Source organism: Dasypus novemcinctus, chromosome 16 (assembly GCF_030445035.2).
Source record: "Dasypus novemcinctus isolate mDasNov1 chromosome 16, mDasNov1.1.hap2, whole genome shotgun sequence".
In the NCBI taxonomy this organism is placed as follows: Eukaryota; Metazoa; Chordata; class Mammalia; order Cingulata; family Dasypodidae; genus Dasypus; species Dasypus novemcinctus.
The window spans coordinates 91,452,162-91,471,615 of record NC_080688.1 but is presented as its reverse complement, the minus strand read 5'-3'; the positions used below and the strand labels follow the sequence as shown (position 1 = coordinate 91,471,615).

Here is a 19,454-nt window from a genome sequence, read left to right as displayed (position 1 = left end):
GTAATGAACTGTTCTATCCAACTTCACTGAAAGGAACCTGAGGATTTGTTGTAGAATGTCACGGAACAGCCTCTCACTCTGAATTTTACAATGAGCAGAAGAAGAAAAGACATGCAGGTGTGTCTATTACCCTTTCTGGCTTTTAATTTTCTTTATAAAATAAAAATTGTGCTCAGTGGTCCTGAAGAGGAAAGCATGTGGCCTGGACAACTGTTTGCCCCACAACTGAAGAGCCTCCACGCTGCAGAGCTAATCCACCCTGTGGAGCTAATCCACCCTGCGGAGCTAATCCACCCTGCGGAGCTAATCCACCCGAGGGCTTGAGTGCTCAGTTTCTTTCACCAAGGAAAGGAAATCAGCTTCACTGAACCCACTGAGCAACTGCGAAACCGTGTACTAATCACCCTTAACACGACAGGCTAAGACCTGGCGCCTGGGACAAAGCCACGTCTTGACCTCCTCCATGCTGCGGCTCCCCCACCGCCCCAGAAGCACGCGGCACCCGTAGGTGGGGACTCACTGACCGTCTACTTCGGTCAGCGTGTAAGGGTCGGTGAGCCACCCGTCCTCCTTGCGGGCAGGCTGCACATCCAGGTGTCCGTAAAAGCACACGGTGGGCTTCTCGGGGTCGTTCCCCAGGTCGGCCAGGATAATGGGAGGTAGCGGGAGGCTCTGCCCATCAGGCAGCTGAGGGGGACAACGGAACGCGTTAAAAACAACAGCAACAACTACACAGTTTCAGTCACCCAGGAAACGCCCCGGTGCGGCCCTCGGACTCCTGGTTCTGTCACTGGGTCTCTGTCCAGCCCATGGGAGTTTTCTGAGTGTCACTTTATCCATCCCTAACATAGGCTCTGGGAGGCGCTTTAACTTGACAGGTGAAACAATCCCACGTCAAGTCCTACCTAAGCCACACTGGCGACCCGTGTACTGCACTGCACAGGCTCTTCACTGAGAACTCAGGCCTCGGCTGGTGACCCCTAGGTGGACAGAGGCCCTGAGGAGCCCGAGGCCCATGGCCCTGAGGCAGGCTGCACGGGGCGTAAGGTGCAAGGTCATCCGTGATGGAGGGGATGTTCTCAGCAGTGATTCTGACCAAGGTCGCAGCTCTGCATACTGGCCCTTTGGGAAGGGACACTCTGGGACAAACCTGAGCCATGCAGGGCAGGGATAAAGGACCGGCCTCCACTCACCTTCTCCACCTGCTTCCAGGCCCCCCCTCCCCCGGTCCTCAGATGGCTACAAGTCAATGACGCAGTCTCAGCTGGGGCTAGGCAGAGGCTGTCATCCTTTTTGGAATAAGGGTTGTGGGTCTGTTTGTTGAGGATCAGGGGGACCCCATCATGCCAGCACCACAGAAGGCGTCGCTGGTCTCCCTGAGAAACGGGAGGTGACCGGCTGGGCCCGAGCCGCAGGGTGGGGGCTGCGCACCTGCTGGGTGCCCAGGTCCACCGCGTCCACGCCGGCCCCCAGGTGGCTGAGCTTCTCTGCAGCCAGGCCCATCATCCTCACGATCTCTTGTCTGAAGCCAGGTGTGGGCTGGACAGAGTCGCTCTTGACTGCCACCCACTCCTTGAGCGTCTGCGAGGAGAGGTGGGAGCAGTGAGCACGAGGGAGGGGGCCACTGGCCTGCCGGTGTCGGGGAGACCGTCGTGGCCAGAGTGAGGGCAGGGGCTTCCAGGGCCAAGTGTTCCCTGGCCTCTCCAAGCCTGGACACAGACAAATGGGTTGGCGGATTCATCCAGAGCTCCCAGCCGCAAAGCAGAGAATGGATATCCCCTATGGTACCTGGGCACTGCCCCCTGGGTGTCCCCCAGGATTGCAGTGCAAGGCAGATCCCAGCCACCATCCCCAGCTGTGAAGAATTAAGACCAGGGAATAATAAACAAAATGAAATCAAAGGAACAAGTGCAGGGAAGCGGATTTGGCTCAATGGATAGAGCATCCACCTACCACATCGGCGGTCCAGGGTTCAAACCCCGGGCCTCCTTGACCTGTGTGGTGAGCTGGCCCACGCGCAGTGCTGATGCGCGCAAGGAGTGCCCTGACATGCAGGGGTGTCCCCACGTAGGGGAGCCCCATGCACAAGGAGCGCACCCCGTAAGGAGAGCCGCCCAGCACAAAAGAAAGTGCAGCCTGCCCAGGAATGGCGCCGCACACACGGACAGCTGATACAGCAAGATGATGCAATAAAAAGAGACACAGATTCCCGGTGCTGCTGGTAAGGAAAGAAGCAGATACAGAAGAACACACAGCAAATGGACTCAGAGAGCAGGTGGGGAGTGGGGAAGAGGAGAGAAATAAAAAACAAAAAAAGAACAAGCGCAGCCAGCCACCTCTCCCCAGCCCGGGCCCCTCTGCGGGCAGCTGTCCTTCCCAGGACTGGGTTTTGTTTTCCTTCTGCTTCCCACACGTGCCCGTGGGGCCCCGGCGAGCGCTGCCACGGCCTCGGCCAGTTGCGGTGTCCTCTCCCGACCCCCTCCGCCTGGGATGCTGGAGCCGCTGGGCGCGTCGACCCAGGGTTTCCAGCCCAGTCCCGGTTCTGCCTGCGCACAGCCGTGTGACACGGAGCGTCTCACTCACCTGGACAGCGGTGACGCCACCTGTCTACCCAGAGGGCTAAGTGTGGTGAAGAGAGCACGAAGGCCTGGCCCCCAGCAGGCGCTCGAGAGGTGCCGGCTAGTGCTTAATTATTAACAGTCATTCACGTTACAGCGATGGGATGTGCGCTGCTTCTCCTGGGGTGGCCAGAGGTTGGTGAAAAACCACACGTATCTTGGATGGCTGATCTCGGACTCCACTTCCCACCTCATTTTAACCTGATCTCTCGATTCCTGTCACAGCAATTTTTTTTTTTAACTAAAGGTATTTTTTTAACCCTTAGGACTCTTCTCTTTACACATGTCGTGGGGTTCTTTTAACACAGAATTTACAGAGCAGAAGCAGCCCAGTTCTCCTTACGTTTAATGGAGGTTGGGAAGAGGAGATGTTTGGCTGAAAGGCCAGTCTCAGCACGTGCTCCACTCCACAACTCCTTCTCATTCCCGTATGAAGTCCAGCCTGCACGGCTGCCCAGCCTTCTAAGCTCTCGGAGGTGTTGGTGCCAAGTTCACAGTCCAACGTGGAGAAAGAGTAAGTGAAGGTCAGGCCTGGGCCTTCGGCTTTGTGCCTTCAGCACGAAGCACCAAGGTTGGATAGCTAACTGTGTGCACAGCCATGGTCCCAGACTTGATCGATCGATCCCAGAAACGTGGACTGAGCGTTTGGCACGGGCCAGACGCGGTGTCAGGTGCACGGGACACAAAGGCAGGAGAGAGGGAGCGTGCCAACATGTCAGAGTGCGTGAGGACAGCGGTGCGGGGGGCATGAGAGCCACGGGGGCCTGGGAAGTGGAGGGGTCAGCCAAGGCCCGGAGCAGGAGACCACCGGCCGGTGCACAGGCGAGTGGGCATTCCCGGGTGAGACGCGGGGGTGGGCGCTCTCCTGGCCCCCCGCCAGCCCCCTGCACCCCTTCGGCTCCCCGCTCTGCCTCTTTCCCCCTTCTCCCCTCCCTTCCTCCCTCCTCTCCTCCTCCTATTTTCCCCATCCTTCCCTCCTCTCTCTTCGCAGTCCTTCTCTCCCCCTCCTCCCTCTTCTCTAGCTTTCTATTTCTCTCTGCCTCTCTCTTTATACCCACGCACATCCCTGCACAGTGCAATGGACAGACGGGCATGGTGGTGGGTTAGGGATGAAGCGCAGGGTTCCAGAGCAGGAGGCAGCATGCACGCACTGTACTATGAAACAAACCCAGTTGCCTTTGACCTTTGCAGAGCCCTGGGGCTCCTGGCGCCTTCTAGCCCAGGCGTGTGGAGGCAGGTGGCTATTCCGCGGGGCGTGGCCTTCTGGGGAGAAATGGCTAAGAGGGACCTCGTACTAATGAGTAGTTAGTATTGCACTTCAAAGAAAGTCCCAGGCCTTTTAAGTGCAACGAAATCATCAGGCCAAAAAAATGCACGTCTGCCAGCAAATCATCTCATTTCACCGAGATAGCCGGTGCGTCCAACGCAAACACTGGGTACAGAGTCCCTCCTACCTCTACGAATTCCTCCTGGTGAAGGTCTATGTACTGGAAGACCCGCTCCAGCAGTCCGGAGGGCAGCGAGGAGGAGGAGAACATGCCCCCCTCCAGCAGCAGCAGCACAGCGAGGACGGACGCCGCCTGTAAACCGTGGACCGGGAGGAACAGTTTGAAATAAACACCAGTGTTTAGACTTTGAACCTTTCACATACTTCAAGAAAGCTTGCGGTGTCCAACACAGCTGCTACTTCCTACTGGACTAAACAGGAAAAGCGAGTTTACCTAGAAATATATTTTTGGCTACACGTTTCCCCCAAACACTTAATCTTCGATGCTAAGGAATTTTAATAAGATAGAAACCAAATAAAAGCTTGTTGTTTGTTTGTTTCTAGGTACCAGGGGCCGGGACCTCATATGTAGGTACCCAGGACCTCGTATGTAGGAAGCTGGTGCCACATTGGCTTCCCTGAGTTGGTTTTTTCATTTGTTGTTTGTTTTATCAGGAGGCACCGGGAACCAAACCGGGACCTCCCATGTGGGAGGCAGGTTCTCAACCGCTCGAGCCACATCCACTCCCTCCAACAAGCTCGTTTTTAGATCTTGTAATCCAGGTCATTTCTAGGACACCATCTTTTCCATGACTCCTCTTCCTGTAAAGCTAAGTCAGTGCTCTCCATCCCATTTCTTAAAGAGACATTTTATTTTTATTTTTCCCTTTATTTTTTTTTAAATGTGACATTAAAAAAATATGAGTTCCCCATATACACCCCAGCCCCTCACCCCACTCTTCCCACATCAACAACCTCTTTCATCATCGTGGGACATTCATCATAGCATTTGGTGAACACATTTTGGCGCACTGCTGCACCACACGGATAGTGGTCTACATTGTAGTTTATTACACTCTCCCCCAGTCCACCCCGTGGGCCATGGCAGGACATACAACGTCCAGCATCTGTCCCTGAAGAGATTCTTTCTAAGAGAGAGATGAGTAAGGTAATGAAAAAGCTTCTATGTGTGAGTAGACATTTTAGTAAAAGAAATCTCTTGTAAAGAATGTCTGAAACCCCATGCAGAACGGTGGGCTTTCCCACCGGCTCCTGAAATTCTAGTGCTGTAAAACGAGAGAAAACGCAGCCGATACATCGTCCCCGGGGCTGCCCTGGGGTGCTGAGACCACGAACCTCGGCTGCTCCCCGAGGACAGAACCCAGTGCCAGCTGGCCCCCCGCCTCGCCGTCCCTGCTCGGGGCTCCCGCGGGCTCAGCTGGCAGTCCCTGCCCTCCCCTCCCTCCAGTGCCACCCCCGCCCCGAGCCTCGACGTCACCCCCTGGCCCTCTGACCTCGAGGCTCCCGTGGGCTTGGCTGGCAGTCCCCGGGCTGGGGTCTCCCCTGCCTTCTGTCCAGTGCCACCCCAGCCCCAAGCCTCGACGTCACCCCTGGCCCTCCGACCTCGGTCCCTGAGCTCGCCCCTCCGCAGCGTCGCTTCCATCATCCCCTGGCCGCCCTGCCTCTGTGCCTGTCCCACAGCCGTGCCCCTGCCCTGGGCGAGGCGCCGTCCCCCTGGCTCACTGCTGGCCCCAGGGGCGCCGCTGGGCGGGCGGCTGGCGCTCGGCGAAGGCTGTGGGAGTCGGTCCATGCCAGGCTGAGGCACCCGGCGGCGTCCCGAGGCTCTGGGGGGCCGAACGGGGCTCCTCGACGGGGCGCGGCTGGACTGCAGGGAGTGCACGCTGCACAGGGGCTGGGGGCAAGCCCGGGCCATCGTCCCCGGAAAGCCAATATCGACACGCTGTCCACGCAGAGAAGGGAGGCTCTCGCCCCCAGGCCCCTGCGCGAACCGCTGTCCCGCGTGGATTGGCAGAGCCTTGCGGCTGTCCTTGCCCTGCCCCGCGGCTGGATGACCCCCAGGAGGGAACCCAGGGCGTGCCAGCCTTGCCCATTCCTTGGGGATGAGAGGCTGCGCCTCCCGAAGCAACAGAGGGGACAGCCCCCCTCTGGCTGCCTCGCGGCTGCTGCCACCGTGCCTTGGGCGTCCGCTACCTCAGCATTAATATAAGGCTCCGAAAACCTCTCACTGTCCCCAAACTCATTGTGTACTAGCGAGAAAAGAGCAGGCCTTGGCGAAAACGTGCGGGGTGTGAGCAACCCTGATAGGAGAACAGAAAACAAACTTCGGGAGAAGAGCTGCGACTGGAGCCTGAGCTCGTTTTCCAACATTTCCCGTTTCCCGCCCCTGAGACGCCCGGGAGCTGCCGCCTCTCCCTCTCGTCTCCAACAACGGGCCCCGATGCGCGCGGGAAGAGCTCAGGTGCCCCAGGCGCGGAGGAGGGACCAGCGGCGCCCAGAAACTCGCCCGCCACGCCGCCCGGTCACCGCCCTCGGTGTTCGCCTGCCACGGGACTGGAGGGCCCAAATCTCGCCAGGCCACACGTGGTCACAGCCGGAGAACAGACGCTGTCCTTGAGTGCAGCAGGCCCGGCACGGCATTCCATCCCATGCCGTTCAAGAACATGCATTGGGCACCAGCTGTGTGCCAAAGGGATGCAAAGATGAGGAAGCCACTGGGTGGGGTCCTGGGCCAAGGACATGATGGTGAGGGGCAGCCCGAGACCCTCGGGCAGGCGGTGGGTGGGGGCCGTGGTTGTGCTTGCAGGAGGCGGGTGCTCAGTAAGAGAGCGCACGCGGGTTCCGCCCCTGGCGCCCGTTCCTGCCGGGTCGGGGTCCGTGGGGGGCCGAGGCAGCCCCCGAAGTTCCCGGGGAGCGGTGGGGACGGTAGGCCTGGCCAGCTCGCGAGGCAGCTCTGGCCTTCCACCAGGTCTGAACCCGTCGAAGGCAAGGCCCGACTTCTGGGAAGCGCAGGGAGGTGCCCACTGGGGTGCGGGCCGGACGCCCTGGCAGGGCGCGTGGTTACAGGAAGGGGCGCCGCTGAGCCCACGCAGGCCTGGGCGCGCAGGCGCTGTCGTGCTCCCGACCGAAGCGCCTCGTCTCGCGACGTCGCCATGCCATTGCCTGCTTACCAGGGACCGTCTGCAGGTTTGCTGGGACAGCGGCTGATGGACTAGTTTACTTTTTTTTTTTCCATCAGTCACTTTCACGACTTCCTCTTTTGCTCCCCAGTCCCCGCAGCGCAGCCAGGGGCATCTTTTTAGAAGGTGCATGGTTTAGTTTCCTGCCGCCAAAGCAAACACCGGGCAGTGGGTCGGCTTCAACGATGGGGATTTATCGGACTGTGGTTTTGAGCGAGGAAAAGTCCAAACCCAGGCCTCATCGGGGCGATGCCTTCCTCCTGAAGACTGGCCCTCAGGGGCCTGCCGGCCACCCCGGCCGTGGGCGCCTCTGTCACACGCGAGGTCCATGGCCGCTCCTGGCCTCCCCGGCTCTCCTGGGCTCCCCCTTCTCTCCCGGTTATGCTGACCTTCAGTGTCTTGCTTTCCCTCTGTCTGAATTTCATTCCGTTCATAAAGGGCCCCAGTAACAGGATTTGGACCCATCCTGAGGCGCTGGGCCACACCTTACCTGAAGTCACCTCATTGAAAGGTCCTGTTAGAATGTGTTCACTCCACAGGAATGGACTAAGTTTTTGTTTTTGTTTTTTTTTTAAAGATTTATTTTTTATTTATGTCTCTCCCCCAGTGGTCTGTTCTCTGTGTCCATTCGCTGTGTGTTCTTCTGTGTCTGCTTGTGTTCTTGTCAGCAGCACCGGGAATCTGTGTTTCTTTTTGTTCCGTCATCTTGCTGCGTCACTCTCCATGTGTGTGGCGCCACTCCTGGGCAGGCTGCACTTTTTTTTTCGCGCTGGGAAGCTCTCTCCATGGGGCACAACCCTTGCACGTGGGGCTTCCCCACACAGGGGACACCCCTGTGTGGCATGGCACTCCCTGTGTGCATCAGCACTGCGCATGGGCCAGCTCCACACGGGTCAAGGAGGCCCAGGGTTTGAACCACCGACCTCCCATGTGGTAGGTGGACGCCCTAACCACTGGGCCAAGTCTGCTTCCCTGGACTAAGCTTAAGAACACATTTTTTTCTGGGGTGCAGAGCTCCGACTACACAGTGGATTACCTCATATCACTCTGAGCTGTTTTAAAACTTTTCAAGAATTCCCGTGCACTCGGGAGAGAATCCAGGCGTCCTTCTCTGGCCTGCAGGGTCTGACAAGGCCGGGTCCCCTCCAGCTGCACCCCCCCCCCCATGCAACTGCCTTCCTCCACTGTCTGTCGGTCCCTCAACCACCGCCAGCCACATGCTTCTTCCTACACCAGGCCCAGCAGAGCAACGCCGCAACGAGGACCCTCAAACACGGTTCATGGACTCTAAAAGGAACTTGCAGACACGGATGCAATTCACTTCCAGTGAAACACTCTGGCTCTGCCGAGCATGCCCCAGGCAGGCAGAAGCAAGGGGCACTGCGCCCTCATCGGACCCCTGCTCCACCTGGGTGGAGAACCCCTGCAAGGCTGAGCCAAGCCAGGGCTGGAGGATGTCAGGACGCCCAGGTTTCAGAAACCATCGGAGTGGGGCTCAGCTGGCATGAAATCAGAGTGATCTCGGAGAGAGCCCCGTCGTCACCAAACAAGGAGGCAGAGGGAGGGCCGCCTTCAAAGGAGGGAGAGAGAAACAGAGCAGCGGCGTCACGGGGACTCGCGGGGAGGACGTTGGCCTGGTGGCCAGGAGGGCCGGCATCAGGTGTCAGGCGCGGAAACCACTGCACCTCCCCACGAATGTCAGGGCCGCCTGGCTGCCAGCATCCCCAGGGAGTGGCTCCTGGCCACGGGCAGCCACGAGGCTCCACGGCAGGCTCCACGTGGAAGCGCCTCCTCCAGACGTGGCACCGCCCGGGCAGTAGGCCTCTGGCCTGTTTTGGGGCCCAGGGTCCAGAGAAGCTGCCGCTTCCCTTGCTCACCACTGTATGTTTTTGTTTCCTTTCTGGCCAGCGAGATGTTTATTAAGATGTTTATGGGAAAATGGACTTGGCCCAGTGGTTAGGGCATCCGTCTACCACATGGGAGGTCCACGGTTCAAACCCCGGGCCTCCTTGACCCATGTGATGAGCTGGCCCATGTGCAGTGCTGATGTGCACAGGGAGTGCTGTGCCACACAGTGGTGTCCCCTGCGTAGGGGAGCCCCACGCTCAAGGAGTGCGCCCCGTAAGGAGAGCCACCCAGCGTGAAAGAAAGTACAGCCTGCCTAAGAATGGCACCACTCACAGGGAGAACTGACACAACAAGATGACGCAACAAAGAGAGACACAGATTCCCATGCCGCCGACAACAATAGAAGCGGACAAAGAAACAGGACGCAGCAAATGGACACAGAGAACAGACAACTGGGGTGGGGGTGGGGCAGAAATAAATAAATCTTTAAAAAAAAAAAGATGTTTATGACTGGTCTGTGTCTCCTAAATTAAAATTTTATAATACACTCACATAGTGCATTGTTTGAGCGACTGGCGGGACGGTAAGAGTGAACTCAGGCTGTGTCTTGATCAGAAGCCCCTGCAGATTTCAGCTTCCTGGAAGGCCCGGTCCAGCGCCAGGCACGGAAGGGTCTCCACATGCAGAATCCACTGAAAACACTAGCACCCTGCAAACCTCCCCAAACAGAAAGGGAGCAGCGTGAGCGTGACAGTAAGAAGGCAGCAGGCAGGGAAGGCAGAGCGACAGGAAGGCATTCCGCTCTGACCATGCTCTTGAACGGCAGTGAAGTCCACTCCAATAGCCCCAGCGTGCAGGGCCAGGATGTGCCATTGCTAGCCAGTGCGGACCAGGCCAGGAGCACCCTGGTGCCCCCGCGCCGCTCCCGCAGACCCAGCCCCTGGCTGGTTAGGTACCAGGCTGCGCCTGGCGAACTGCAAGCTGTCAGGCGTGCAGGGCTCCTGGGCCCTGGGGCCTCGGCCCTCGTGCCAGGGCTGTGGGGAGCTCTGCCTGCCCCCGCCTTGGCCCTCTCCTTCCCCTGCCACCCCCCGTGTCCTCGGGATGGCCTCCTGCACCCCATTCCCGCAGGGGCGTGTGGGGACGGCGCCCCGAACTTGGCGAGCTCCTGGCTGCCGGAAGCCGGCTGTGCTGCGCCTTTCGGTGCCACGAGCGCCTGTGAAAGACGCCCCTGTTCCCAGGAAGCCCGTTTCAGTGGGAGGACCGCAAGGCCTCAAAGGGCTATTGTGGCCGCGGGCACGGCCAGGCTGCGGAGGGCCAGGCGGTCGGGGCCACCGACTCCCAGCGAGGGCAGGCCTCCGCCCCTTGGCCTTCGCCGGAGGTCATCCTGTGCCCGCAGCAGCAAGCCCGCGGTGGCGACAGCCTGCCAGGCTCTGCCACAGAAACCCTCTCCTGGGCCCCAGCTTGGGGCAGGCTCCCTCCAGCGTGGGCCCAGGACGGCCATCTGCCCGTCTGCTCACGAAGCCCGGGACGGGCCGTGGTGACCCGCACGCGCTCGCCCACGCAGGAAGCAGGTGGTGGCCAGAGACGTGGCGTGGCAAGTGCAGAGCCCACGTAACAGGTTTATGTCCAGGGCTGCTGAATGCCGTCGGGCTTGCGGCTGGCCGCCCTCCTCCAAGGCCATGGGCAGCGCCCCCCGCACGGCACAGCCTGCCCTTGCCAACCACCCCGACCCAGGAAACCAAGGGAAGCCACCGGTGCCTCGCTGAAGCCAGACCTCGGACATGATCTCTTCAGCCTTCCTCGGGTGACACCTCTGGGGAACAAAAGTAACTTGAGGCACCTCTTCACCTGCGCAATAATAGAATCACGTCCTTTTGCAGACAGAGCCAGTATTCTCTTTATCAGTAGAGGCAACCACACACGTTAGGGAAAGCACTGTGCTGAGCACAACAGCCATGACTTCCCGGATCACCGCAGCAGGGACCCCTGCTGCCCCATTGCACAGACGAGGAGCCTGAGGCTCTGCCCAGCGGTGGCACAGAGCGGGGCAGCAGGGGCCTCGCAGCCACGCTCCCAGCAGGCTGAGCCCCCACACCTGCCAAGCTCAGGACCGGAGCTGCCCGCCTGCTCCCACAGGCAACGCCGGTGAGGCGGGCAGAGGCTCGGAGCGGGCCAGGTATGGTGCCAGGTACGGCGCCAGGTGAGGCGGGCGGAGGCTCGGAGCCAGCCAGGTATGGTGCCAGGTACGGCGCCAGGTGAGGCGGGCGGAGGCTCGGAGCCAGCCAGTTACAGTGCCAGGCACGGTGCCAGGTGAGGTGGGCGGAGGCTCGGAGCCAGCCAGGTACGACGCCAGGCACGGCACCAGGTAGCCAGTAAGGCAGAGCTGGGTGGCGCGTGGGCCATTTACCAAGAACTGACGCGTTCTTCCCCCAAAGGAACACTTTCAGCATTTGCTAGGAGTTGAAAATGAAGATGGCATAGAAACAGACGACGAAAAGAGAAATCGCTTAAAATTATTTGAATTCTTGACTTGTTCAAGGTGAGAGAACAATTTAAAGTTACCTACTACAGAATGAAGCAGAAACTTTAAAACTCCAACAATTACTGTGAGACACTTCCAAATTGCCAGGAAAAAGTGACCTGGCTTCTTTAACACAAATCAAGTAAAAAATAAAAGAGGGTAGCATCTAGAATAAACAGATTTAAGAGACACAGCAACCAAATGCAGCGTGGAGACCCTATTCAGATTCTGACTTTAAAACCTACTGTGTAAAGACATTTCACTGGGAAAATACAAGAAATTTGACCACAGGTTGGCTCCCTGTGGCTATTATGGATTTATTGTGAGTTCATGATCTTACGGTGTGCTGGTGGTGGTGTGTGTGTATAAACTCAAGCTGCCCTGAGCTGCCTACAGCTGAATGAGGCATATCCGGGGTTTGCCTTAAAACAACCTGGGGGCTGGGAGTGGGTGGCCGGCGGGGGCTTTAGAGGAAACCCGGTGGGCCCAGGGCTGCTAACTGCTGAGAGGGGCTGCTGGCCGTGGGAACTCCTGCTACTCACCTGTCTACTTTGGTGCCTATTAGGAATTTTCCATTCAAAGGAGAGGCCTGGCTTAGAGGCAGCTGGAGCCTCGGCGAGCAGGGAGACCCCCAGGCCATGCCCATGCGGGCCCGCCCCAGGCGAGGAGCGGGCGGGGTGGCTGCTCAGGGGTCCTCTCGGGTTTGCTTGGAGAGATCCTGGCGCAGGAGAGCTGGAGGAGCCGCGCCACACGCGCAGCCTCCCCGGCCCAGCTTGGCCGCGGGGCCCGAGGCTCCAGCCTGGGGCCCTCCACCCCGCGGGCACCCCGCGGGCGGCGGGACGGCTGGGCAGGAACCAGCACGCGCTGACCAACGGAGGTCCAGCAAGGCCTGCTCCATGGCCCAGCAGGCTAAAGCCAGGCGCCGAGGACTGCAGCGCGGGTGGAAATAAACCCCCGGGCTTTCCAGCGGTCAGATCCCCCGCAGACGGGGGAGGCTCTGTTTGGGGGGGACAGGGAGGAATCTGGCTTCTTGTTGGAAGACAGCCTTTGCAGCAGACAGCCACCCCTGGTGTGGCCATCGGCTCTCCCTCTGCTAGCTTCCAGCCAGCTGCAGGGCAGGGTGAGCTGAGGCGTTGAGTGAGAGCCGGGACGCCGGGGGGTCCCAAGAGCAGCCAAGAGCAATCCAGGGGCAAATGAACTCGAACCAGGAAACTCCCTCAAAGGGCGAGAGCGGACCCCTCCACCAACACCCCTTTATGGAGGGGTGGTGCCATTGTTAAAAATGCAGCTTCCTGGGTCCCTATCCCACAACTGTTCACCCTAAAGGCGGAAAAACCGAGTTTAGGGTTTCTCGAGAAGGCTGCATCTAATTCTCCATGCCTCATCTGAGCTGGACTTGGCCTTTTGTAGACAGCAGCTAGAAATTGTGCTCCATCGTTTTAATAAGCATATGAGTCTTTGCAGGAAGAGAAAAATGAGTGTTGGAAGCACACACTGGTCTGTGTCCCTACCTCAAGCCCACCTGGAGAGCTGCTTGGGCCAAGAGCCCACATCCACCCAGCCTAACTGCCCCAGGCTAGACCCGAGGCTCTGCACACGGAGCAGGCGGGGAAGGCCTGGCAGGTACCACCAGACTCGCCCCTCGGACCTGCCGGCCCATCTGCTGTCGGGGGCACTTGGTCTCCACCACGTGAAGGAAGGTGTTGGCCTGGCTTGGGTTCAAGGCCCCAGTGAGAAAGCTTGACCCTTCCTTCTTTCGCTCGGTCTTGGAAAAGGCAACACTCACCAGCCACCGGAAGAGGGTGGGCCTCTCCATGGGTGACATGGACCTCGCTGGACTCCAACCTGGCTCCTGCAGGACAGGTGACCCCGGCTGCACAAGGCTTCACCTTAGAATCGCAGTGCCTCTTTCTAGGGTCTTTTAAGTATCAACCTTCTACAAAATTCTGCAAATTTCTTTGGTTGAGTGTGTGCATGTATTTGCAGTGGAAAATGGCCTATGAACAACAAAAAAATCACCACCCAATACAGTTGCCTCCTACTTATTTTTCTTAAGAGCAGCTTTCTAGCCTCTTGTAGAAAGCAGAAACAGAATCTTAGAAATCCTATAGAGAAAAGGCTCTGGTGGAATTTATTCAAGCAGTCCCCCTTGCCAGATGATAAAACCAGTAGAGCTGAGAAGCACCAGGATCTCATGCTGACACCCCTTAGGCACGTTCTCCCAGGCTGCAAGCTTCTCGGCTAGAGGATCGGCTGCTTTCTAACGACAGACAATTTTGATTTAACAGGGGAGAGTTTATGCAAAGTGGAATATGAACTACTTAAAAATAATGCCGTTTGGTGGTTTCTGGGCACGTTCAAGGGCCTGCGGCAGCCCGGGAAGGCACCCCCACTCCACGCCGGGCCACGGGCAAGCGCGCCACAGCCTGCGCCAGCAGCACGGGCGGGGAGCCTGCAGAGGCCGAGGGTCCACTCACCATTCTTCCCAGCTTGGGGTCCATTGGGCCTGGTGCTGGGCCTCTAGCAGCTCCCTGGACCTTGCAGGGAGGGGGAAAGGAGAGCCGGCCCCATAAATCTCCCTCCACCAGCTTCTCCCCCCACCCCACCCCCCAAGAGGAAGGCTGGTGCAGGGGCTCCATTCACAGCCGGAAACAAAGCGGCCTCAGAGATGCCCATTCAGCACAGAGAGGAGCCAGGCGGCAGGTCAGCTGAGGCTGGTGGAGGGGGGAGGCAGCCTGCGGCTCCTACAGCTTCCTCGGGCCACGTGGTGGCACCACCCGTGAGAGCGAGTGGCGCCGGGGCCAGAGTCGCGGCTGGAGGGGCTCCACAGCCCCCAGGCCAGCAGCCGGTGCTTTGTGACTGAAGCCAGCACCACGTCACCTCCAGGCCAGACCTCAACAGCCCAGGCCTCTGGCCCCACCCACGGTCCCCACCCGGCAGCTGGGCCAGGCCTGATAGGGAGGCCCCGGTGGGCCCGGGTCTCAGGGTTGTCAGAAGTCCCCAGGTCAACTTGGAGTTGTCCTGAATGATATTGCAGGGACAGAGGCAGGACATTATATATCCTGCCATAACCCACTGAATGGACTGGGGGAGAGTGCGAACTACAATGTGAACTGTTATCCATGTGGTGCAGCAGAGCTCCAAATTGTATTCACCAGGTGCAGTGAGTGTGCCACGATGATGGAAGAGGTTATTGGTGTGGGAGGAGGGGGGTGGAGAGTGGGGTAGATGGGAACCTGTTATATTTTTTATTGTAACATTTTGTGTGATCCATGTATCTTTAAAAGAGAAAGATAATTTTAAAAATGAAAAAAAAAGAAAGAATAAAATTAAAAAAAGCCCCCAGGTCAGGCAAGCTGCAGGCGGGGCCCTGTGGCAGCTGAGGCCCAGAGAGGCAGGGCTCGGCCCAATGCCCCCGGACCTGGCCTGGTGTCCTGGGACAACAGGACGGGCAGCCGGCCCCTCGGGTCTGTGGACCAGGATGTGGCAGCTCTGCGGGGGCGCCTGGGCTGCCCGCTGGGAGGCCCGGAGGTGCCTGAGGGGAGAGCGGCGAGGGGAGAAAGCCCCCAGCCGGCTCCTGAGGGGGACAGGGGGCCACCCACCCCACCCGGGGCTCCTCTCCCAGGCTTGCTGGCCCAGACCCCCCCAGGACACACGCACCCCAGCGCGTCCCCTGGCCCGGGCGCCCGGGCGGCCACCTTCCTCCTCGCCACGGGGCAGTGGCCTTTTCCACGTCTCCGTTTTCCTCCAAGGCCCTGCGACCATGTGGTGGCCCAGTGGGCAGCTCTGAGGCCCCGGCTGGGCTGTGGCTGGACGCTGGGGGGCCCTGTGCACCCCAGGACCGTGGCTGCACTCCTGAGGACCCTTCCGGGCGGCCTGTCCTTTGCAAAGGTGCCTGGCTCCCCAGGGCGTTTTGAAGGGCCAGGGCGCTGCGGTTGTACCTCGTCTGGATTTGTGAAACCCCCTCTGAAGGCCCAGCAGATGTCTTCCTTCCGGATAAAAACAAGGAGAGGCAGACCTTTATTTTTAATAATTTTCAAGATTCTGATCGTGCGCTATCTTTTGTATTCTGGAAAAAAACCTCTTTTACCGTGTTAAAAATCGGCCCTGCTTACGTGCGGCCACGCAGGGTCTGATCCACCCCCCTCCCCATGTTCCTGGAGGACCCCTGCTGCTGGCGGGGCAGCGGGCCACTGCCCTTCACAGGGGGCGCAGACTCGCCCTGGCGGGGTCCCTCTATCCCTCCCTGGGCAGAGGGGTCGTGGGGATCAGAGCAGATGGGGACCTGCGGTGGGGGACCCCTGGCCCAGGGTTCCACAACACGCCAGCTTCGCTCTTGGGGACGGTGTCCCCTCACGTCACAGCCCGCGGGCAGTGAGCCCCCTCCATGCCTGTGGGCCCCCGGGGTCGTCCCTGCAGCGCACCCGGGCGCCGCCCTCGCTGGTCGCCCGCGCTGGCACCCTCCGGGAGGACGGCCCTGGCTCCCCGGGAGGACGCAGCCCCCGGCTCGGGGCGCTGGCCCGGGGGGTACCGCCAGGCCCAAGGGGTCGGTGTGGCTGGGAGGTCCTGCTCGGGCTGAGGACTGCGGGGCCGCGTGCGCCCCGGGCCAGGGCGGAGGAGGGGGCGCCGCGCGCCGACGATTTTAACTTCAGGAGCCACAGGGCAGTGGGCCGTCGCACACGGAGCCCAGGCGCCCAGGCTGGGTCGCTGAGCCAGGGGCAGGCCCTGCTGTCCCCGGCCTCCTGGGAGCCGCGCCCCGGCCCTCCCTGCCCTGCAGGACTTTGCACAAGGTCCCAGCCTGCGGTCGTTGACGCTTCCCCGACGTGCGTCTTGGCGAGAGCCTCGGCGGCGCGGCCTCGGGCAGCCCGATGCCCACCCGCCGGGCCACGGGACCCTCTCCAGTGAGGGTGGACCTTGGGGGGCCCTTTCAGATGGTGCCCGGACCCCACGCCCCTGCTCCCCGGCCGCCCACCTCGGGAGCCTGCCTGCAGGGTCCTGACCCGCACCCGACGGGGGTCTTCTCCCTTCCTTTCTTCTCCACTGAGGACCTGGGTCTGACTGCAAGGAACAGCCGCCCTTCTCAAGCGTCTCTTTATTACCAGCATGGACTCAAGGGCACGGTGTTAGTCTGTGGGTCCTAACCAAGGCTTACTTTGTTGCGTCAGCGCTCTTGGCTTTAGCCATTGGGAGGACTTCAGGTTCCTCCCGCGTCCTTTTATTTTTTTTAACTTTTAAAACATTTCATTGTGGTAAAAAAAATATATATAGCATAAAATAGGCCACTTTAGCCATGTTTAAGTGTACAGTGGCATTACATTCCTAATATTGTGCAACCATCACCTTCCATGACCAAAACACTGTTTCGCCGAACAGCAGCTCTGGACCCACTGAACGCAGCTGCCCACTCCCTGCCCGCCCCAGGCCCTGGAAATCTACTTTCTGTCTCCAAGGATTTGCCTGCTCCAGGTATTTGTGTTCCTGCCCTTTTGTCTGGCTTCCTTCACTGAGCATGTCTTCTAGGTTCATCCGCATAACAGCACGTACCAGCCCTTCGTTCCTGTCCACTGTGCACAGACCACGTTTTGTTTCTCCGCCCAGCCACTGAAGGGCTGTGTCCACCTCGTGGCTGTTGTGCATAGCGCTGCTATGGACACTGGCGACACGCATCTGAGTCCCTGTTCCTTTTTACTTCTTTGGGGCATATAACTGAGGAACTGCTGGGCAATACGGTTAACTCAACTTTTTGAGGAACCATCAATGTTTCCCAGAGGCTGCACCATTTTTACAATCCCACCAGCAATGCAGGAGGGTTCCCATTTTCTGCATGTTGACCCTGTTTTCCATTTATTTTTCATTAATAGCCATCCAGTGGGTGTGAAGTGTCTCAAGCTGAAATTGATTTGCATTTCCCTGATAACCACTCTTTGGGGAGCATGCCCTTGCTTTCTGCTGCCACCAGAGGCTCCTCTTGTACTTTTCCTGTCCCTGCCCTTGTCCAGGCAACCCCTTCTCTAAGGAACCCTGCTGGGCTAACGAACTCCCCATTTTGTTCAAGCCAGCCTGACTTTCATTTTCGGTGACCAGTGCAGTCAGGAGTGGGAACAGGGGCACTTCTCTGAAAACATTACAGTAGGACCTTGTTTTGCACGAACTCAACACACACAAATTCGTGTACACATGATTGGCAATCAGAAAATAAAGGCAGAAAATTAAAATTTTTATAAATGATTTCTATGATTAATTTTATGCACCGTCGCTGGAGTGTTACTCACCTTATTAAAAAATGTCATGGGAGGTACATAGACCAATGGAACCAAATTGATGGCTCAGAAACAGACCCTCACAGGTATGGTCAAGTGACTTTGGACTAGCCTGTCAAACCCACACTGCTCAGGCAGAACAGTCGATTCAACAAATGGTGCTGAAAGAAGGAAAGAGGACCCCATCTCACACCTTATCCAAAAACTAACTCAAAAGGAATCAAAAACCTAAAAATAAAGGCAAGAACCATAAAACTTCTAGAAGAAATTGTAGGAAAATATCTTCAAGACCTGGTGGTAGCTGGTGGATTCTTAATGGGGATAAGAGGAGGACTGAGATGGACTATTGATGTTTAATGTATATAGAAGTTTTAATTAGCTTTACTGTAAAAGTGTGGAAATGTGTAGAATGGATGGTAAAAATAGTAGTAGTTTATAAATAGGGATGTGGCTGAAAATGGTAGTCTAGAAATGTAAATGCCAATTGACAGAATGCTAGAGAATAATCTAGGCACTGAATAGCATAGTAAACCAAGAGGGATGAGAATTGTGGTTGATGGTACAGGTGCAAGAGTGTCCTTTGTGAGCTACAGCAAATTTATATCACTTCTCTAGGGTCTTGGGAACGCATGGGAAAAACACAACTGGAATGACCTATGGACTGTAGTTAGCAGTAAAAATATTCTTGCATCTATGCTGAAGATGTACTGTTGATAATGGGGCAGTATGGAATATGTGAGCCAAATGTATACTATGGATATGGTAACAATCAGATGATATTATCTTATCTGTAATAAATGTTCCACCAGTGTAGTGTTGATAGAGGAGTGTTGCTTGGGAATTCTGCATATGTACATAATTGTTTTATAAGTTTAAAACTTCTGACATAAAAAATATATAAAAAAAATAATAATAAGGTGTATTGGGGGAAAAACACACCAAATGTAAGATAAGGTCTATAATTACTAGTAAAACTTTGACAATATTCTTTTGTAATTTGTAAAAACATCTCATGACAATGCAAGGTGTTGGTGGAGGGTTGATGTATGGGACCCCTGTGTGATATTACACATGTTTACTTTGTAAGTTCACAAATTTTATTATACACTTAATTGTTTGTTATGTTCATATATAAATGACATAAAGGTAATAATAGGGAGGGTTGGGGTAAAATACTTTGGTTAGTAGTAATATTTTGGCAATGCTCTTTAATCATTAGTTAAAAAGGTTTAACAACAATGCACGTTATTGGTGGTGGGAGGAGTCTGAGAGTCCTGTATGATGTTATATACATGTTTTGTAAGTTCACAACTACTACTATACACTTATTGTTTATGTATGTTTGTGTGTGGGTGATATATTTCAATAAATGTAAAAAATAAAAATAAAAATAAATTTAAATTTAAAAATTAAAAAAAACTTCATCAGAAAAAAAAAATGTGTCATGGGTATGTTCATCTAAGAGACACTACATAATGGGGTTCACTATTATGGGCGATTTCCAACTTACACGAAGGATCCTGGGGCATATCGACTGTGTAAAGCCGGGTCCTACTGTACTTATTTTTAACCACAAGAAGAGTCCGAAGACCTGTGCAATCTGCACTATTGACACATGTGGAGTGCGTGCTGGAGACCAGGCCTGTGTCCCGAGCCCCGGCTGCCCGCCATACACGCAGTCACCAGAGCACCAGGGGTGGGGGCCCGCACAGGTGGTGCTCAGAGAGGTGGACGGCCACTCTC

At 57.0% G+C, this 19,454-nt stretch overlaps 1 protein-coding gene across 2 annotated transcripts in view; it reads right to left on the bottom strand.

Moving 5' to 3' along the window:
* Positions 1-14,213, bottom strand: part of CNDP1 (carnosine dipeptidase 1) — a 36,907-nt gene extending 22,694 nt beyond the window's left edge. Inside the window, exons 1-4 of one of the 2 annotated variants that reach the window (XM_071208591.1) lie at positions 13,929-14,213; positions 2,962-4,198; positions 1,432-1,581; positions 525-687 (exon numbers count right to left, since the gene is read on the bottom strand). In XM_071208591.1, coding sequence (XP_071064692.1) covers positions 525-687; positions 1,432-1,581; positions 2,962-3,042 — 394 coding nt within the window. In that variant the 5' untranslated portion in view covers positions 3,043-4,198; positions 13,929-14,213. The remainder of the gene's footprint in view (positions 1-524; positions 688-1,431; positions 1,582-2,961; positions 4,199-13,928) is intronic. The other variant, XM_004479129.5, reaches the window with a different exon arrangement.
* Between the last annotated feature and the right edge of the window lie 5,241 nt (positions 14,214-19,454).